At 35.3% G+C, this 18,538-nt stretch overlaps 1 protein-coding gene across 1 annotated transcript in view; it reads right to left on the bottom strand.

Annotated features, from left to right (window-relative positions):
• The window catches only part of PRKX (protein kinase X-linked), a 144,045-nt gene that overhangs the window by 64,706 nt on the left and 60,801 nt on the right, over positions 1-18,538 (bottom strand). Inside the window, exon 2 of the mRNA XM_044670391.1 lies at positions 1,605-1,773. Within this exon, the coding sequence (XP_044526326.1) occupies positions 1,605-1,773 (169 nt within the window). The remainder of the gene's footprint in view (positions 1-1,604; positions 1,774-18,538) is intronic.

The raw sequence follows: 18,538 nt of genomic DNA, 5'->3' as shown, positions 1-18,538 counted from the left end.
TTGTTCGAAACAACCAGTCAAAGCCTTTTCATAGGGGCTGAATGTAGTAATACATTAGTATCAAGAAAAAAAAGAAAATAATGCATTTTGAAGTAAAATCAAATGTAAAAATAATTCAGTACCATCAACCTCTAAAACTCCTAAAAGTACCCATTTGCCCATTATGGGGTTTCACAAAAGATTCAATCTATTGTTTCCTCCTCTAATTAAATTTGCTTTTTCCAAAATGCAAAGGAGTATTTTTAAAAATCTTATTTAAATTATAATTTTTCTCTTTAATTACTAGCATTGCAACAAAATTGTTCTCAATTTTTTAATTATTAAAAATATACTAGAAATTAGCTACATTGTGTGAAATAAGATTTTACAAGTTAGCCTGAAAATTTAATCATTATTTTCTATTGTGTCTGTGTGTTTTGGGGTGAAATGCATTTCAAGTTCCAAATCATCTATTTGCCAAACAATTTTTAAATATAGCCCTTTTACATATTAAATATTAACTAAAGAGAGAACAAAGTTCTAGGTATAACATGGGCAATCTAGAACAAAAGTATTAATAAGGAAATGGAAATGTCATAAAGAAGACTTTAGATTAAACCCACAACATTAATACTTTGAAAGTATAGCTAACTAATGAAACAAAGAACAATAAATATGCTTCATACCATAAAATGAAACAAAGAACAAAAAATATTTTTCATACCATAAAATTTAATTTCTGATGGAAATTTTTGATGCAATAATTTCTCTGTTACACAGATATGTTTTAGAGCAATGGTCTAAGGGGAATCCAGAAACTGATGCATGAGTTTGGGCAATTCCCTTAAGCACTCATTGCTCCAGTTTCCATGACTCAAAATGGGGATTCCACCTACACTTACATACCTCACAAACATGCACTATATAGCACCAAGAAGGAAAAGTACTATGTAGCCACATTAACTCTTGATTATCGTTGCCAGCAGAAATAAACATTAATACAGATAACCAATATCTTAGATAGTTCAGAAGTTTGGCTCTCAATAAATTATAAGTTATGAAAACAGGCCCAGAAGAGTAAAGCTATAAAATGCATGTAATTCCTTTGCTGTGGTCATGTATATTATTAGGGAGACAATTGGATTGGGAGCCAAGAAAATGGTACCTTTGCTACTAACTTAGAGGTGACTGAGCAAGTCATCTTATTTATCTGATGAAGGGAATGAAGTGGAAAGGTCTTTTTATGTTAGTTTAACATTGTGATTTTAATTAAATCCAGCTGAGGAAGAGATAAATTTCCTCTGGCAGCCTCTAAAAAACAGTACCATGACCCCAGTCGACAATAGGCAATAAGTATTTGGAGTCTAGACTATGATGGTCTGGATGTTATTTCTAACTAAGAGCTGATTTTATTTCTATTATTATTATTATTATTATTATTATTATTATTATTATTATTATTATTATTATTATTATTATTGTAAATAGTCAGGATTCACATGTATACTATAAATCTTTTCATAGAATACAGTTATTAACAGGTGAAACACACACAAAATCCCTAAAAGGGGAGATGTGTACACACCACACACATGCCCTAAAGGGGAAAACAAAAAAAGACTTACAATCTGATCAGAAATGGATGGCTGACTTCTTTCAGAACTGACTTTTCATTGTGTACGTGCTGCTCTTGCTTTAGCCGAATGACATCTGGAATGCTCATTACCTTCAATGCAAAATAATGCTTGGCTGTTCTTTCTTTGACTAGGTGAACTCGCCCAAAGGTACCTGTGCCTATAAATTTAAGAATAACAAAAAAAAAAATCATTAAAATTTTTCACATTCAAGAAAAGCACATTGATGTAAGAAATAAATCTATCATTATTACTATCTTATATTGGGGGCCTACTTAAAAAAAAAATCAGAAGTAGCTAGGTAGTTCAGTGGACAGAACACTAGACCCAGTCTGAAAGACCTAGGCTCAAATCTGGCCTTAGACACTTCCAAGCTGTGTGCCCCCTGGGCAGGTCACTTAACTCCAATTGCCTAGTCCTTACTGCTCTCTTCCGTCTTGGAATTAATACTAAGACAGAAGATGAGGGTTTAAATAAATGAACTGACTTTAAAGATTCTTTGAGAAAGTAAGGGGATGCTTTTATTATTGTTCACCTGGACTTTTCAAAAGAAATATAGCAGAGTGTTCTTTTGGTCACCTATTTTGCAAACTGGTCATGACAGTATAAAAATTCCTAAAAAGTGGAAAGGACACATAATATATTCCTTTCAACAATCCCCTTCAGCACTACTTTTCAAAGTTTTAAACACAAAGGAATATTGTGTTGAAAGCACATAGATTATCTTATGGAATTAGATGACATAGTATCATCATAGAATCAAAGATTTAAAGCTAGAAAGTACCTTTAGAGGTCATCATATATAGCCCTTACATTTTGCAAATGAGTAAACTAGTACAGAGAAGTTTAAATAACTTGCTCTGTGTCACAAAGCTAGTGAATGCCTAAAACTTCCTAAAGTCCAGGGCCCTGTTCATTTCAGATGAAGTTGAATTGACTAAATTCCAAGGGTAGCCATTAGCTTCCCACTTTAACCAGGGAAAGGTATCTAGAAGAGTGCTCAAAGGATCTGTCCTTAGCTTTGTATTTTTATTAGTTTTATAAATATTTTTTATTTTTATAAATAAATTTGATGTAGACAAAACAGCAAGTTTACCAAATTTGCCAACAATGCGAACTTGAGGACTACTAACAGAAATAAGAGAATCCACAAAAAGAACATTGAGTTAGATGTATTAAAAAGAATCTTTTATAGGGATAAATGGCAAAACATATCTATCTTAATAGAGTCAAGGTGGGACAGAAGTAGTATAGTTTGTTTGAAAAATATTTTTTAACATTTTATTGGACTGCAAGCTCACTAATATGATATGATAACAAGAACAACAAAAACCTAATGAAATTTCTTGTTATCATAAGAGAAATATATTTCCAGAAATACTTAGGTTAATAGTCCATTTTTTTACTCTGTCCTAGTCAGACAACATCTGAAGTGTCTAGTTATGACTGCCACAGTTTCAAGAAAGATAGTGATGACATGGAGAGTATTCAAAAAAAGGTGTGACAAATGTTTGAGGAGGTATGGAAAAAATTAAGACACTTATACATTGTTGGGGGAACTGTAAAATGAGCCGAACATTTTGAAGAGCAATCATTCTAAAATATTTACAGCAGCTCTGTGGTATCATAAGACTGGACACTGAAAGGATGTCTATCATTTGGGGAATGGCTAAACAAGTTGTATCATATGATTATGATACTTTGCTGTAAGACATAACAAGCTGGTTAATTTCTTAAAAACATCAAAAGACCTACATAAAATTATGAGAAAAAAAAAAACAGAATCAAGAGAACTATGTACAGCAACAGAAATATTTTGATGAATAACTTGTATCTGTCTGTCTCCAGAGAAAAAACTGAAAAATAGAAACAAGCAAGACATAGTTTTATTTTTCATCAAGTGATGGCTTCTCTAAGTGTGGGAAGGGGTGGGAAAGAGAATAACACCTGGGAACCTTAATGTAACAAACAAATTAAATAAATAAATAAATGAAGAAAGAGGTGTGGCATGAGAGAAATCAGGATGGCAAAAGGCCTTGAATCCATGGAGAAAAGAGTGGGTGAAAAGAAGAAAGGAAAAGGGAGTTTGAATATGATAGCTGTCAAGTGTTTACAAGGCTGTCTTGTGGAAGAGGGCTTAAACTTGTTTTGCTTGGCCCCAAAGAGTAGAACTGAGAGCAATGGGTAGAAACTGTAAAGAAGCAAATTTAGCTTTGAATTAAGAAAAGCTTCCTAAAAAGTAAAACTATCCAAAAGTGGAATGAGCTAAAAGGATATAATCTTTCAGAAAAAGCTGTAAACTCTATTTTCTCATCTGCTTTCTTCATAAGTTCTTGCAATATAGCTTCCAATACCACTACTCAACTGATTTCTTTCTTGCTAAATGCAATGATCTCTCAGACTTCATACTTCTTGACATCTTCATATTGTTAACCACCTCCTGCTACTAAGTATTCTATTTTTTTTTTAAACCCTTGTACTTCAGTGTATTGTCTCATAGGTGGAAGATTGGTAAGGGTGGGCAATGGGGGTCAAGTGACTTGCCCAGGGTCACACAGCTGGGAAGTGGCTGAGGCCGGGTTTGAACCTAGGACCTCCTGTCTCTAGGCCCTACTCTCACTCCACTGAGCTACCCAGCTGCCCCTAAGTATTCTATCTTGCCTGGGTCTTCATGACTAATTTTCTTCTTGTTTGCCAAGACTGTGCCTTTTTCATGTCCTGTCTCCTATGGGTGGGTATATGTTGGTTCTTCTTTCTCTAATCTATACTCTCTTGATGATTTCATCAGCTCCCATCAATTCATATGCCATTTCTACGGAGAAGATCCCTATTCTTACATAACTAGCCCTTATTGGTCTCCTGAAATGAGAGATTGGAAACACATTGAAAGTCACAAAATTTACTATTTGTGCAGTCACATTTACAATATTAGACACAAGTCACAAGTTTCTTCATTTGTAAAATGAAGATACTATACTAGATAACCTTAAAGTCCAAAATAAAAAAAAAAATTAACCCTCCTCTTAACTTCCCTAATTCTGTTGAGAGCACCACAACTCTTCCAATCACCCAAGTTTTCATGCTAGAAGCTGTACTTGACTCTTTACTCTATACCCTCATATCCAATAATTTGCCAAGTTTCATCTAGTCTTTCTCAGCTTTTTTTTTTTTTTGTATTGTCTCCTTCTCTCTGTTCATACCATATCCACTGGGTCTAAACCATCAATCACCTCTTTCCCTGTTTCAATACCTTACAGATTAGTTTTCCTGAATTCACTCCTCCCTTCCCAATTCCTTTTCTAGACAGCTCTAAAACCCAGGTCTAAACTTGTCCCTTCTCCTGCTTAAGAAATTTTAGGGAGTCTCCATTGCCCTTAGTATAAAATAGAAATTCCCGTTTGATACACAAACCCCTTCACAATCTGGTTCCAAAATATGTTTAGGTATCATAACTCCTTTACCTATGCTAAGATCCTTTCAAACTGGCCTAATTGCTGTTCCCATACATGGCACGGTAGCAGAACTCCATTCTATGCCTCTGCAAAGCCTATATCCCTTGCCTAGAACATACTCACTCTTTACATCTGCTCTTAGAAGACTAAGTTTCCTTTGAGGCTCAGCCTAAGTACTAATTCTTTCAATAGATTGATTCATCCCTACTTATCAGAAAACCCACTCCCATCACTGTGTATATATTTTATATTTACTTAAATGTGAAACAGTTTGGATTCTCCCAGTAAAATTTAACTTTCTTGCAGACAAGAATTCCCTCCTTTTTGTCTTTTCTGGCACAATTTTATTCAGTGATTTTTCAGTCATGTCTGACTCTTCATGACCCCATTTGGGATTTTATTGGCAGATATTAGAGTGGTTTGTCATTTCCTTCATCAGCTCATTTTATAGTTGAGGGAAGTGAGGCAAATAGTGAAGTGACTTGTCCAGGGTCAGATAGCCAGTAAGTGTCTGAGGCTGTATTCAAACTTGGGTCTTCCTGACTCCAGGCCTAGTACAATACCCTGCACTTAGAAAATTAAAATTCTTCTTTGTGTAATTGTTAGAGTCAGTCTCCCATCATTGGGCATCTTCAATTGGAAATGGTTAGCTTACTACAAAAATCTTTTACCAGATATAGATTAGATTATAGAACCACTGATATCCTTCTTTCCAACTCTTAAAATTCTGTGATTCTGACACATCTGACTTAGTCGAAACTTATTTGTGTTTATCACATTATCTAAAACTTGTGCAGTTTAACAAAACTTCTTTTAAATAAAGAAAAGGCACTTTTCAATAATGATTGCAATCAACTTCAGTTACCATATGCAATTTATTGAAATGAATACTCAAAAGTTACTTATATTACTACAGAAATTAATTCTGAGCATGCAAACTTTTGAATTAAATTGAACAACTTTTTTTACTGAGAGGAAAGAGGAATGAAGACAAGACTCAATGAAAGAGGGAGTCAAAAACAGGAGGAACATTTCCTGAGTATCTTCTTCCAGTGTCTCCTACCTTTACTTCTTGCTTTTCACAATTCTTTCACAGACACAAAGAATGTCTGTGGTAGAAGAGATCTTGAATTCATCAAATCCAAATGCTGAATGCAAGGAAACTGAAGCCTAGAAGGTGAACTGATTTGATCCAGGTCACACGTCAAGTTTATGGCGCAGCTCAAAAATTTGAACCCAGGCCTATGGACCCCAAATGCTATATATTTTCCCTGAAACATCTCAGTTGACAAGTTGCTTAATATACTGGAAAAATAAATAAATAAAATAAACATTCCCTTTTGAAAGCATAGGTGCTTTAAAGCTTTGGATTACTTCTACTTTCTCAAACTCAGACCTACCAAACCACTTGAGTGCCACAGAAATCAGACCCTGTTGGCAGTTTCCAATCTTAAAAGTCTTTTCCCAACAATCAGTATAAAAGATTAGCATATCTACAAGGAATTACACCTTAATGCCCCTGGTTCCAACTAGAAGTACAGGTTCTCTAACAATAAGAGAGTTGTCCTCATAAGCTATTAAAATACATGTTCAAATCCTACTTTTTAGAAGACTTTTAGCTCCAGCCAGATACCCTCATCACAGGACTAGCTCTTTGAATGACATCTATCTTGGGCCTCCTAAGTCTATCTGTCTTTCTTTCTTTCCTCTTTTTTTTTTTTTTAAATAGCTTTGTCTAGGTTGAAATTCAGGTAGATCTGCAGCAAAGAGGCGACAACTTATTCTCTCCCACACATCCCCCAACATCCACCAACCATCACCACCCTAGCTAGCACTGCAGTCAGATATGAAGGTTTCTACTGGCATTGAAAACCTTATATCAGGAGTTAATCTATGAAACTTTGTTGGAAAGATTTCTGAAATTGTGTACTGATACTTGTTAAACGAAGAAGTTTATCCATGGCTCTCTGTGTGGTTTTTAAAAAGCATAATTCCAAATAAAATTACATAAAAGGCTCATTAAATTATATGCAATCTAAGCCCAAGAAAACCTAGGCATTGCACAGCATGCATCCTAGATTTGGGGAAAAAAAACAACTTCCATGGCTTCAAAGAAAAGACTCATAAGGCTCTTGTGACTTAAAATTCAATAAAGCTAGGTAGTCATAGTCCATGTTCTCAAGAATGACATTATGGTCAAATTATTTGAGAAAGGAGGATTGTTTTTAACCTGGGGGTCAATGAATAGCTTTCAGGGTGGTCTGTGAACTTGGATGGTTAAAAAAAAAATCTCTAATCTCTAGTTTCCTCAGCAATTTTATGTTCTTTTATTTTATCTACTGACAAATACAAATATTATTCTGGTAAAGTTTTTATAGACTTTCCCAGACTTCCAAAAGGATCCATGACACAAAAATGATTACAAATCCCTGAGCTCTTAGAAGGTAGGGGATAGATATAGTATATTTGAAGGTTTGAATAACCAAATACAAAGACTGGCTGAATAATCTTTGGCTAATGGCTATCAACCTAAAGGGAAATATCTAGTGAAATGGCTCAGAGACCTCTCCTTCATTAATCAACTTGATTCTCCAACAACCTGGATAAGAGTATCTGGACCTAGCAAGCTCTTTTCAGGTTGAAATGATGAGTTAAATCTAATAAGAGGAAATAGAGATAAACTGAGACATAAACTTAAAGAGTTTAAAGATTAATTGCAAGGGGCAAGTTAGGCAAAAGAGTCAGGACAATCTGGGCTCAAATCTGGTCTGAAACACTTTCTAGCTCTGTGACCCTAGGCAAGTCACATAACCCCAACTGCATAGCCCTTACCACTCCTCTGCCTTGGAATCAATACTTAGAATTAATTTTGAGACAGAAGGTAAGAAGGTAAAAAAATTAATTTCAAATGTTCTGAATGGAGGGCATATGGCTAGACAAGTGAATGTGAAAAAAATCTCATTAAAGACTTAAGGCTCTGCTCAAGCTCAATATTAGTCAAGAGCATGGCAAAAAAACTAATACCATCACAAACTGTACCTAAAACAAGGGAAATGATAGTCTTGCTGCTCAGACCTTATCACTATTATGTTCAGTTCTAGTAGCCACATTGATAAACAGCTCTGAATCTTTTCCTCCCAAAGAGGGTGGAAATAGAGAGAATACATAACAAACTTTTAAAACATGGCTTTCCTGGTACAACTTCAAGTGGATCCCACATTTCTAAATAGGGAAATATATCCAAAAAATAAGCCTGATTCTTATTGAATGCAACTAAATTTAGCAGAAGAGTCCCTTTGACAATAATGAGGAAGTTGTTATTAGATGGGAGGAATATTGGAAATAGATTTTGTCAGGTCAGTTTTTCCTATAAACTAGGGTTGCTTCTTGGATTGTAGAAGACAGGGTAATAATCAGACTTTTCGTTTCCATCTAACAGATTTATATTATCAAAAGGGGTAAAAAATGTAAGAAAAAGGAAGATAGTTTTATATTTAATTGAACCAATTGCTATTCTCTGCCATATAATTTATCCTAAAAATGATAGAAAGCATTCTATTTGACTGTTCATTACATATGTATATGTGTGTGTGAATATATATATATATATATATATAGAGAGAGAGAGAGAGAGAGAGAGAGAGAGAGAGAGACAGACAGACAGACAGACAGACAGAGAGACAGAGAGACAGAGAGACAGAGAGAGACAGAGAGAGACAGAGACAGAGACAGAGAGACAGACAGACAGACAGAGACAGACAGAGACAGAGAGACAGGCAGAGACAGAGAGAGTGCACCAGGGAATATTTGCTAGAAGCAGATATGCAAAAGACAAAAATAATTTCCTAAATTGTTAAGGATACTTTAACTGAGTTGATCATCTCGAAACATGTTCTCATAATTAAATGTGCACTATAAATCCTTGATCCTTTCTACCAATGAATGTATCTGAAAAATATTTAGTCTCAGCTAGCTTCCCATTCCTTGAGAGACAAGGAGCCAAATTAGGAAAGTGTTGCACTAATCCAGGCAAGAGGTAATTAAGGCTGTAAGTAAGTAAGCTGTATGAATAAAGTCAAATAATCTATGTGAATTGAGAGAAGGGGCCAGAATTGAAGGAGAATTGCAATTATGATGACAGGTGAATCTGCCTTGGATGGAGGACAAGTTTCTGCAATATGTCTGGATCTAGCTGATGTTAGAAAAAAATTGTACAAATTTCACACACACACACACACACACACACACACACTACCCCCTCCCCAACTATTGAGAAGTCTTTCTTTTCTATCCCTTAGTTTCTGAACCATTTTTCTCCCTTCCAACTTACTGATTCACGTGCCCTTTGTTTTGAATCCTCTCTATTTCCTTTGGCCTCAAGTAGTTAACATATTTTTATTTCCTTTCATGTCAGACTCTTCCTGAGACAATCTGGGATTTTCTTGGCAATGATACTGGAGAGATTTTCCATTTTCCTTCTCTAGCTCATTTTATAGGTGAGGAAACTGAGGCAAACTGGAGTACATGACTTGCCTAATATCAAACAGAAAGCAAGTATCTGAGACCTGACTCCAAGTCCAGTGCTCTAACCACTGTACCATGTCACTGGCTCATCCACCGTATTACCTGCAGTTTATGTAGTACAAGACCCAGGAGAATGGAGACACCTGAGATACTGATCACCTATGTAGATAGTCAGACAGTAGGGCTTACCCATATGATATTTCTCAGTATATATTACTCCTCTCGCTGAACTCTAAGGTCTAGTCTAACAGTCCTTCCTTGTATTCGTCACACATGATGCTCCCCCACTCATTTGTGTGGCTGTACAAGGGCTGGATTAAATACTTGGAGTATGCTATCACTTTACCTCCATCCCTTAAAATCCCTCACTTCAAATATTCATTTTCCTAATTTCTACCAAAGCTAGTGTCTTCCCTCACTATTTTGTATTTATTTTGTGTGTGTATGTGTATATATATATATATACTTCTATGTAGGTAAGAGTGGCAACAAAGCATCAGAAAGTTGGCCTCAAAGTTAAAAATATAAGTCTTGGCCCTAAAGCAATACTGTATCTCATCACAGTGTTCTAGACAGCTCTCTAAGTAGCAAAGAAAGTGCTGGCCAGAGTTCGTACAGGGAGTTTCCTCAGCAGGAAATTTTCCATACCAATGAAATCACAGATCCAATCACAATCCTCCAGGGAGACAACTATCTCCTCAGATAAAAAATGTAAACTCCTTGAGGTCAGGGAGTTGTTTTTGTATCCCTGGGGGCTAGGAGTGCTTACCACAAAACGGGTAGCTAAACATGTTTGTGGATTAACTGGTCACTCTGGACAAAGTTTCTATCTTCCTTTAAGGAAGTATCTTTTCTTTTATTAAACTACTTAAAATGAAGCTGAGACTCAACATCAGTGAAATAAGCCTATGGTGAGAATCAATATGTTCACAGTTCAAGAATATTTTAGTGTGTAAGTATTCTCACTGATTTCATCTGAACATGATTAATAACTAGCAACAGTCTATGTACAGCAATGAGAAGGATATAACCTTAGCATACAACCTCTCATTTTACAGTACGGAAAATTGGATCCAGAGAAATTAAGCGACTTGTGTAAGGTTTTAAATGGCAAACGAGATTAGATTGCACTCAAGTCCTATTATTCTTTTTCCAAACCATAAATTTAGTAGTTTTTTTCTTCTAATTTTATTTGTATTCATTTCCCCATGCCCATATTTCTGAATATTTAACAAGTTATACTATACTACTAATAATATAAAATTTAAAAATTCATATGGCCCCAAACAAATTGAGTTGATTATGTTTTTAAATTAGGCTAAAGGGTATGTTAGGGGAAGGGAAGAGAAGACTGAGATACATATCTTTGCCTTGGAGGTTTTGTGTTCTTGAGCTTTATCTTTCATTCTGCTGGACATCTTTTTTTCCTCTCTTTTAAAAGGAAGGGTAGACATATTCCTACAAATCTTTATTTCTATTATATTTGAGAGCCAATTTAATTTTTATACACACATACCTGTGTCTTCTTGGGGAGAAACTTAAATGGATAATATTGGTTCTTTTGATATAATTCTGTTTAGTTAAGGTAGTATAAATATGATTCCAATTATCTTCACAAATGAAGAAACTGAGGCTGGGAGAGGGTAATGAAGTTAAAAGATCAAAGTCCCAGATATAAAAGCTAGACATGTGTCTATTGACTCAAAGTCCCATATTCTTTCAGGTATATATAGTGTTTTATGATTTAGAATTTAGAAAGTACTTTATATGTTATCTCACTTGATTTTTACAACAATCCTATATGATAGAATCTATTATTACCACCATTTTAAATACGACAAAACTAAGACAAAGGTTAAATGATTTGTTTATGGACAGTACAACTAGTGTCTTAAGCAGGAGGGAAATTCTGATCATTTTGAATTCAGTTGCAACACTATCTATTATACCACTTAGCTGATCATAGTACAAGTATATAATAGCAGGCTACATAATTTTTGAATTTCACCAAAATAATTCTTCCAGCTCTCACCCCTACTAAAATTGTCATCTTGTCAATGCCAAGCTGTCAACAAATATTAAGTGCTTATTATGTGCCACGAGCTATGGCTGAGGTTGCAGATCAAGGAAAAGCAAAATTGTCCTTGAGGAGCTCCTATTTTAAAAAAGGAAACAACATGCAAAAATTTACATGCACCCAAGATAAAGAAAGGGCAAATTGGATATAATTACATAATGAGATAGAATTACTTGGCAGGTAGAAAGGTTTGCCTTTACAGGGAGAAAGGGCCACCTTTTTATGAGACACAGATGAAAGAGGAGATAGTGAAGGAAGACATATGAGTTAAAAAAGATGGGAGCCATGGGAAGCTTGAATAGGGTCTGAAAAAAGCCACTTTGGACAACGGAAGAGGAAATGTATTAGGGAATCTAAAAAATATTGCCTTGCTGCCATTTAGGCCCAGATGGTATTATATTATATAAATATGTAGTAGACCCAATCAGCACAGTATCATAGTTTTCTCCAATTCCAATCAGAAGCAGATGAATGAAAGTAGAGGCAGCGGATGACAGGGTTAATCCAAAGTTCAGTCTTTCAGGGCAAGACTGAAAAATGGATCCAGGTACACAAGTCTTTGAGCACAGACCATAGGGTAGTGTTAAACTGGTTTGCCAAGGGGGCAATATAGGAAAGGGAAAAGAACAAAGCCAGTTCAGGGATGATTTAGCCTAGGAAAAAACCAAGGAGTACAGGTATTGGAAGGGCACAGTGAGGATTAGGCTCAGAGGTTATAAGACAGTAAAAAATGGAATAACAAAAGATTATCCCCAGATAAAGGAATTTTAGAGTTCATAATGGAAGTGTAACATTTGTGAATGATAGCAAGGTCAAGAGTATGATCATCACAATGTATAGCTGAAGTGGGGTGCAGGAGAAGAGGAAATGAGAATTCTGAAGGCATATCATTGCAGGTTCAAGTGGCCTAGCATGACAGCAAAGGCTGGGAAAGAGAGAAAAGCAGTAGCCCCTGTATAGCTGGAAAATCTTGAATCCCTAAAACTACATTACCCAAACTTCCTTTCTGTATTATCCACAATTCCTTTTCCTTTCTGTTTATGTGCATCTATTGAGTGACTGTATATAAGTTTGGGGTAATGCTCCTCTAGCTCTCTCTTCCAAGTGAAGTGAGGGGGAGAACGTTCCCTGTGTTCTCTAGCTCTCTAGTTAAATATTAATAAATCTCCATAAATATTATAATTTGGAGATATTGAATATTAATTTTAAAATCCACACCCCACACTAATCTCACAGAAGAAAGGAGAAGGCCCTGGGAATCGTGTTTATAACACTTAATAAATCTTGATTGTGTGATAAATATGAATTGAATGAACCTTAAAAGAAGAGAGATTACTGGATAAGTGGTGATAGAGAGTCTGAAAATAGCAATGGAGAATATATATTCTGACTGCATCAACACAATCAGAGTCAGAATATGAATGAAAGCACAACCTGCGCTGGAATGCAGAAAATGCTGCATACAATAACAACAATAGTGTATGATGATCAACTGTGAATGACAACTATTATCAACAAGGCAAGGATCCAGGACAACTCCAAGGGACTCATTAAAAAAAAAAAGGCTATCACCACAGAAGGAACAGAGGGAGTCCAAATGCAGATTGAAACATACCATTCTTCAATTTATTTCCCCAATGAATTTTTCTCCAGCGTAAGTACTATACTTCTTGTTTCACAATATGATGAACAAGGAAAATGTATTGTACAATAATATATGTACAACCTAAATTATATTACCTGTCTTCTTGGGGAAGAGAGAGGGATAGGATGGAGAAACATGGTTTGCAAAATTCAGAAAATAAATATTAAAAATTATATAAATATGAATATGAAAAAATAATATTTTAAAGGGAAGTAGTAACTGCACTGAACAGATATCCTTAAGAGTTGGGGGGGGTAGGGGAATGAGGTAGAATCCCAGTTAAATTTTTTTTTTAAATCCTTACCTTCCATCTTAGAATCAATATTATGTATTGGCACCAAGCAGAAGAGCAGTAAGGCCTAGGGCAGTGGTGGTCAAGTGACTCACCCAGGGACACAGAGTTAGGAAATGTCTTAGGTCACATTTGAACCCAAGACTTTCCATCTCCAAACCTGGCTCTCTATTTACTAAGTCATTTGGCTGCCCGCAAAATTCACTTTCTCCAATCATCTGACCTCTGCCAGTACATTCTCTACCCCTCATACCATATCAAACACAGCTATATATATGTGTGTGTGTATACAACACACACAGACACACAGAAACAATCTCTGCACAGACACTCAGACACACACACACACACACACACACACACACACACACACACACACACACACACACAAAACTCTGCTACAGAGCCATATATAAAAAGTCTCCAATTAAGCTTTTGAATTTGGCATAAAAAGATCAATCTGATGGGGGAGAACAAGGAATCTCACAAAAGACTTGGCCACAGCAATAACGTGGGCAAATTGTTTTTTTACAATATTTGAGACTGATAAATGATATTTATAAAGCCCAAGTAAGATGGAAAGAGAAAAAAGATTATTAAGGAATATCACTTTCAAGCCTTTTCTGTAAATGAAATCACACTTTCCACATGGTTAAGGAAATGAAATCTACTGATTCGCTGAAGTAGTCTGATCAGAAACAATAAAGGGAAAGAAAGAAGAAAGAAGGAAAAAGCCTAGCTTATCTTGACCAAATTTTCCAACCATCAAGGGTTTACCATTGACTTATGGTCATCATTTAGGTTTTAAACATGCAATGCTTCATGAAGAATTGATGAGGAAAAGTAGAATAAAAATAAAAACAAAGAACCAAGAAGTTCTTAATTGACGACACATTAGAGACCAAAGAATATAGGTCGGGCTGGATATCTGAATAATGCAGTTTGGAGAGTGACAAATTTGGCATTAAGTCTAGAGTTCCAATACTATCTCAGATCCATAGTGTGACCTTAGACAAACTATTTTACCTTCAATTATCTCACCTAAAAAATAGGAATGATAATACCTACTTCCCAAGGGTGTCTTAAGAATCAAATAAGACAACATATATAAAATGCTTTATAAACCTTAAAACCCTATATAAATACGAGCTATTATTTATTAGTAATTATAACTAATAATAATAATAATATTGCAGAAATTTCTGTAGTAGTTAAATGAAGGATCTGAGGCCAAAAAGAGATGAGAGAAAAGAAAGAAAAAAAGACCTACATTAGTGATTTTAGGAGGTTAAATTATTTTCTTTAGTGTCACTGACATTACTGAAAAATAAGTTGTAGGGATAAGAGATGACTAAGGGGAATTGTTCAAGACAGTTGGGGAGGAAGGCCTGCCAAATGATGGTACTAGAAACATTGGAAATCTTGATCAGCTAATTGTTAGGACTAGGTAGAATGTAGGGGAAAAGGGAAGAATCTCAAGGAACTATATTGAAATAGGATGTAGAGACCAATTATTTTGGATGGTGGGTTAGAGAAAAAGAGGATATAGGAGAAACATTTTTTTCTTCTTTTCTAAACATAACCTATTTCCTTTGTGCTATTCTCAACCTCTTGATTTTCTAGCTTTCTCTGACTTTTCTCAGACAACATTTTTTTTCTCATTCTGTTTCTAGTTTTACCTGTTGGTGAATCTTTCTCCTTCAGGCTTTCACTCTGTTTTCCTCTACCCTCCCCCAATCTCTAATCAAGTTCAACTCTTACTAAGTATCTACAGTGCCCAGAACACAATACACAGATAAAAAAAATGGTATCAGTTGCATCACAGAGGAAAAACTATGCACGATGAAAATGTCCATCTACAGCTCATTTTCCTGTTTAACAGTCTTCGGTATATTGAAATTATGTAGATAAGTCAGATACAACTTATGGATAAAAACTGGTGTACTATGGATAGCAGGGATTCACTGAGGAAGGAAGTTTGTTCATTTATCAATCTACCAGTCTCCAAGGCATGTGCTCATGGAATAGAATAACCTGGAGTCAGCTCATTCTCATTATTAACATTTTTTTCCCTCTTTCTCCCTCTCCTCTCTTTTTTTTTTTTTTTTTTTTAATTTTGGTCAAGCTCCTAGAGGTGAATTCAAATAAATGAAAAGACCATATGATGTGACTCCAGCATACAAAGATCAAGAGACATCCTTGTCCTGTTTTTGTGAAGTTTTTGTGAAGAACTACCTAGAAGGAGAAAATGGCACATAACTTTATTTAAAAAAAAAAAAACCATTATAAAGCATTGGTTCCCTGTTACCTCTAGGAGAAAATATAAACTATCCAATGAGCCATAATATAAAAATCTACTAATTGTTGCATTCAATGAACCAAAGTCCTTGTTTTCTGTTCTTAGTTTTAAAAAATAGGAAAAATAGATTCTATTTTTTTCTCTCAAAACAGTTAAACCTCAGCTGAAGATTTAAATGGATTAACACTTTGACTTTAAAAAAATTAAATGACAGAATAAGAGCCATAGATTCAAACAGCTTTTCTATTTCTGTTCACACCTTGGCTCATATATTTCCCAAGCTACCTAAATTGAAAATACAACTCAGAAGCGGTTATTGATGCATTGCAGCATATCAGCACTTTACTCTGGGAAATTCATCATATGATCAGGTCGCTGAACACAGCAATATGATTATATGGCTAAATCTGTAAACAGCCTGGCTTTGCCAAAAGTGACTACCTATAATTTTGAGTTTATCTGGTATAAATCACAACAGCTGGGGGAAAAAAACAAACATGTACAAACAAAAGTAATGAGGGAGAGAAATGCTCTTTTTAATGGAAATAATGTATTGGTTTCTGTACTCAAACAGCCCATTATGGAGGAAAAAAAGAGAAAAATAAAGACAGTAGTTGATTTTAGTTAAAAAGCCATTTTCTTTCCCCTTCTTCCTTCCGTTCCTCACTTTATTTCCCCTTGTTGGAAGCTTCAAAAAATTTCAAGTTTCCTTCTACATGTTTAGCCTCTACCTTAAATGTACTTCCCATGATGCTATAACTCCAAAAACAAAAGTAAAATCAAATTAATAGATTCTAACAGGAACTTGTTTACTATATACACTGCAGCTTTAAATGCTGGGAGGTGGGGGAAATGATACAAGTACTATAAAATTAGTCCCACCCTTCAGGCAAGAATTCTGACACTATTCTAGGGGCAAGATTCCTTTGTGTCACCATTGGTCTAAGACTGAGAACTAAAACATCTATGCATTCATTAAGGCAGTCTTAACCTGGTCTTCCTAAACTTAAAAAAAAAAAAAAGATAACTGCATTTCAATATAATTGGTTTCTTTTTTTAATCCTATGCACTTTATACATTTAAAAACATTATTCTAAGAAAGGTTCATCATATTGTCAAATAGGACTCTGATGCAAAAATGGTCAGGAACCATTGCACTGATTGTTGGGTGATAACCTTCTATGGTGCAGAGCAGAGGAAAGGACTGGGAATAACTGGGAATAAATTCTATTAAGTAAATAATTTTTTTAAAAGACTGTAGATTGCAGAGAAGATGCTGATTAGAACTAGTAAAAACAAGTCTCCTTCTGGCATAATGGCTTGTCAATAAATTAATAAAATAATTCTGTCATCTATATATAGCATCTTAATGTTTTTAAAGCAATCAGTTCTGTTATAATGAGTGTTTCAAAAATCTTAATTTGTTCCAACGTGTTTAATATGGTAGGGAATATTTTAAGCAAAAATGCAAATGTTGAGGTTGTTTCTATGTGACTTCTTCCATTAGAAACTGAGAGAATGTAGAAAAATGCACCAATTTACAATATCTCGAGCTGTGCTCCTTCTTGATGCCCATTTCCATTAGGTCTTTGTCATGGTAAAATGCTGTATTTATTATATCTCTTTTGGTATTAAGAGCTCATCTGTACCACCCTCATCCCAAACTCCCTTTTGCCATGGCCTCCAACCTGATCTGTCCAATTGCTTATTTACTGAGCCCAGGGCTCAAGGTCAAGCAGTAACTCGAGCCCTTAAAAGTGACCACTACTTATTGTAGTATTTAGGTATTTCTTTTTAACATGTATAAAATTTATACATTTAACATGCATAAAAATGCACCATCAATTTTATATGGTTCCTATCTTTTTTTTTAATATGTCACATAAGTTTCTGAGTATTGTGCCAGTCCCATTTCCTCCATAAGTTCTGTGGTTTTTATTCTGCAATTTTGCAATAAAAGACATGTCATCATAGCAAAACTTATTAGAGTAGGTCATCTATATCCATGGGGGGCACATTCCAAGACCTACCGTGAACGTGTGAAAACCACAGATGTAAGCAAACACTTTCTAACTTTATTTTCTTGTACATATAATATAGTTTTAATTGATAAATTAAACATACATCAATACATTAACAACATTAACATTGAACATCATTATACAGTATTTTCCCTTGCTATCTTTGGATGATACACTCCCAAGACCCCAAGCGGATTCCTGAAACAATTCTCAAGTTAACTTTACTCTCTAGTAATATGTGCCCTCTCCCTGCGCTTCTGCCCCTCCACACTGCAGCCTCCCCCATCTCACCAAAAACAAACCCTTAAAAAAGAAACCAGCCTCAGTGAAAGCAGAAGAATTAAGGCTCAGAGAAACCACCGCCCTGGCAGACCCTGGCTGGAGGTGGATGACCAGGTACCGAAAACCACAAAAAATTAAAACCAAAGATTGGGGAGGTGGAGGTGGTGGTGGTGGTGGTGGTGGTGGTGGTGGTGGAAAATGCTACTTTATACACACTTCTCAAGTGAGTCTCCTGACCCCTCTGAGGTAAGTACTGTAGGTTTCATCCCCACTTTATAGATAAACAATGGCTCTCAGAGGGTATGTGAATTGTCCATAGTCACAGAAGTAAAA

Source organism: Gracilinanus agilis, chromosome 3 (genome assembly GCF_016433145.1).
Source record: "Gracilinanus agilis isolate LMUSP501 chromosome 3, AgileGrace, whole genome shotgun sequence".
Taxonomy (NCBI): domain Eukaryota; kingdom Metazoa; phylum Chordata; class Mammalia; order Didelphimorphia; family Didelphidae; genus Gracilinanus; species Gracilinanus agilis.
The sequence above is the reverse complement of the archived record's forward strand: the minus strand, read 5'-3'. Positions and strand labels throughout refer to the sequence as shown.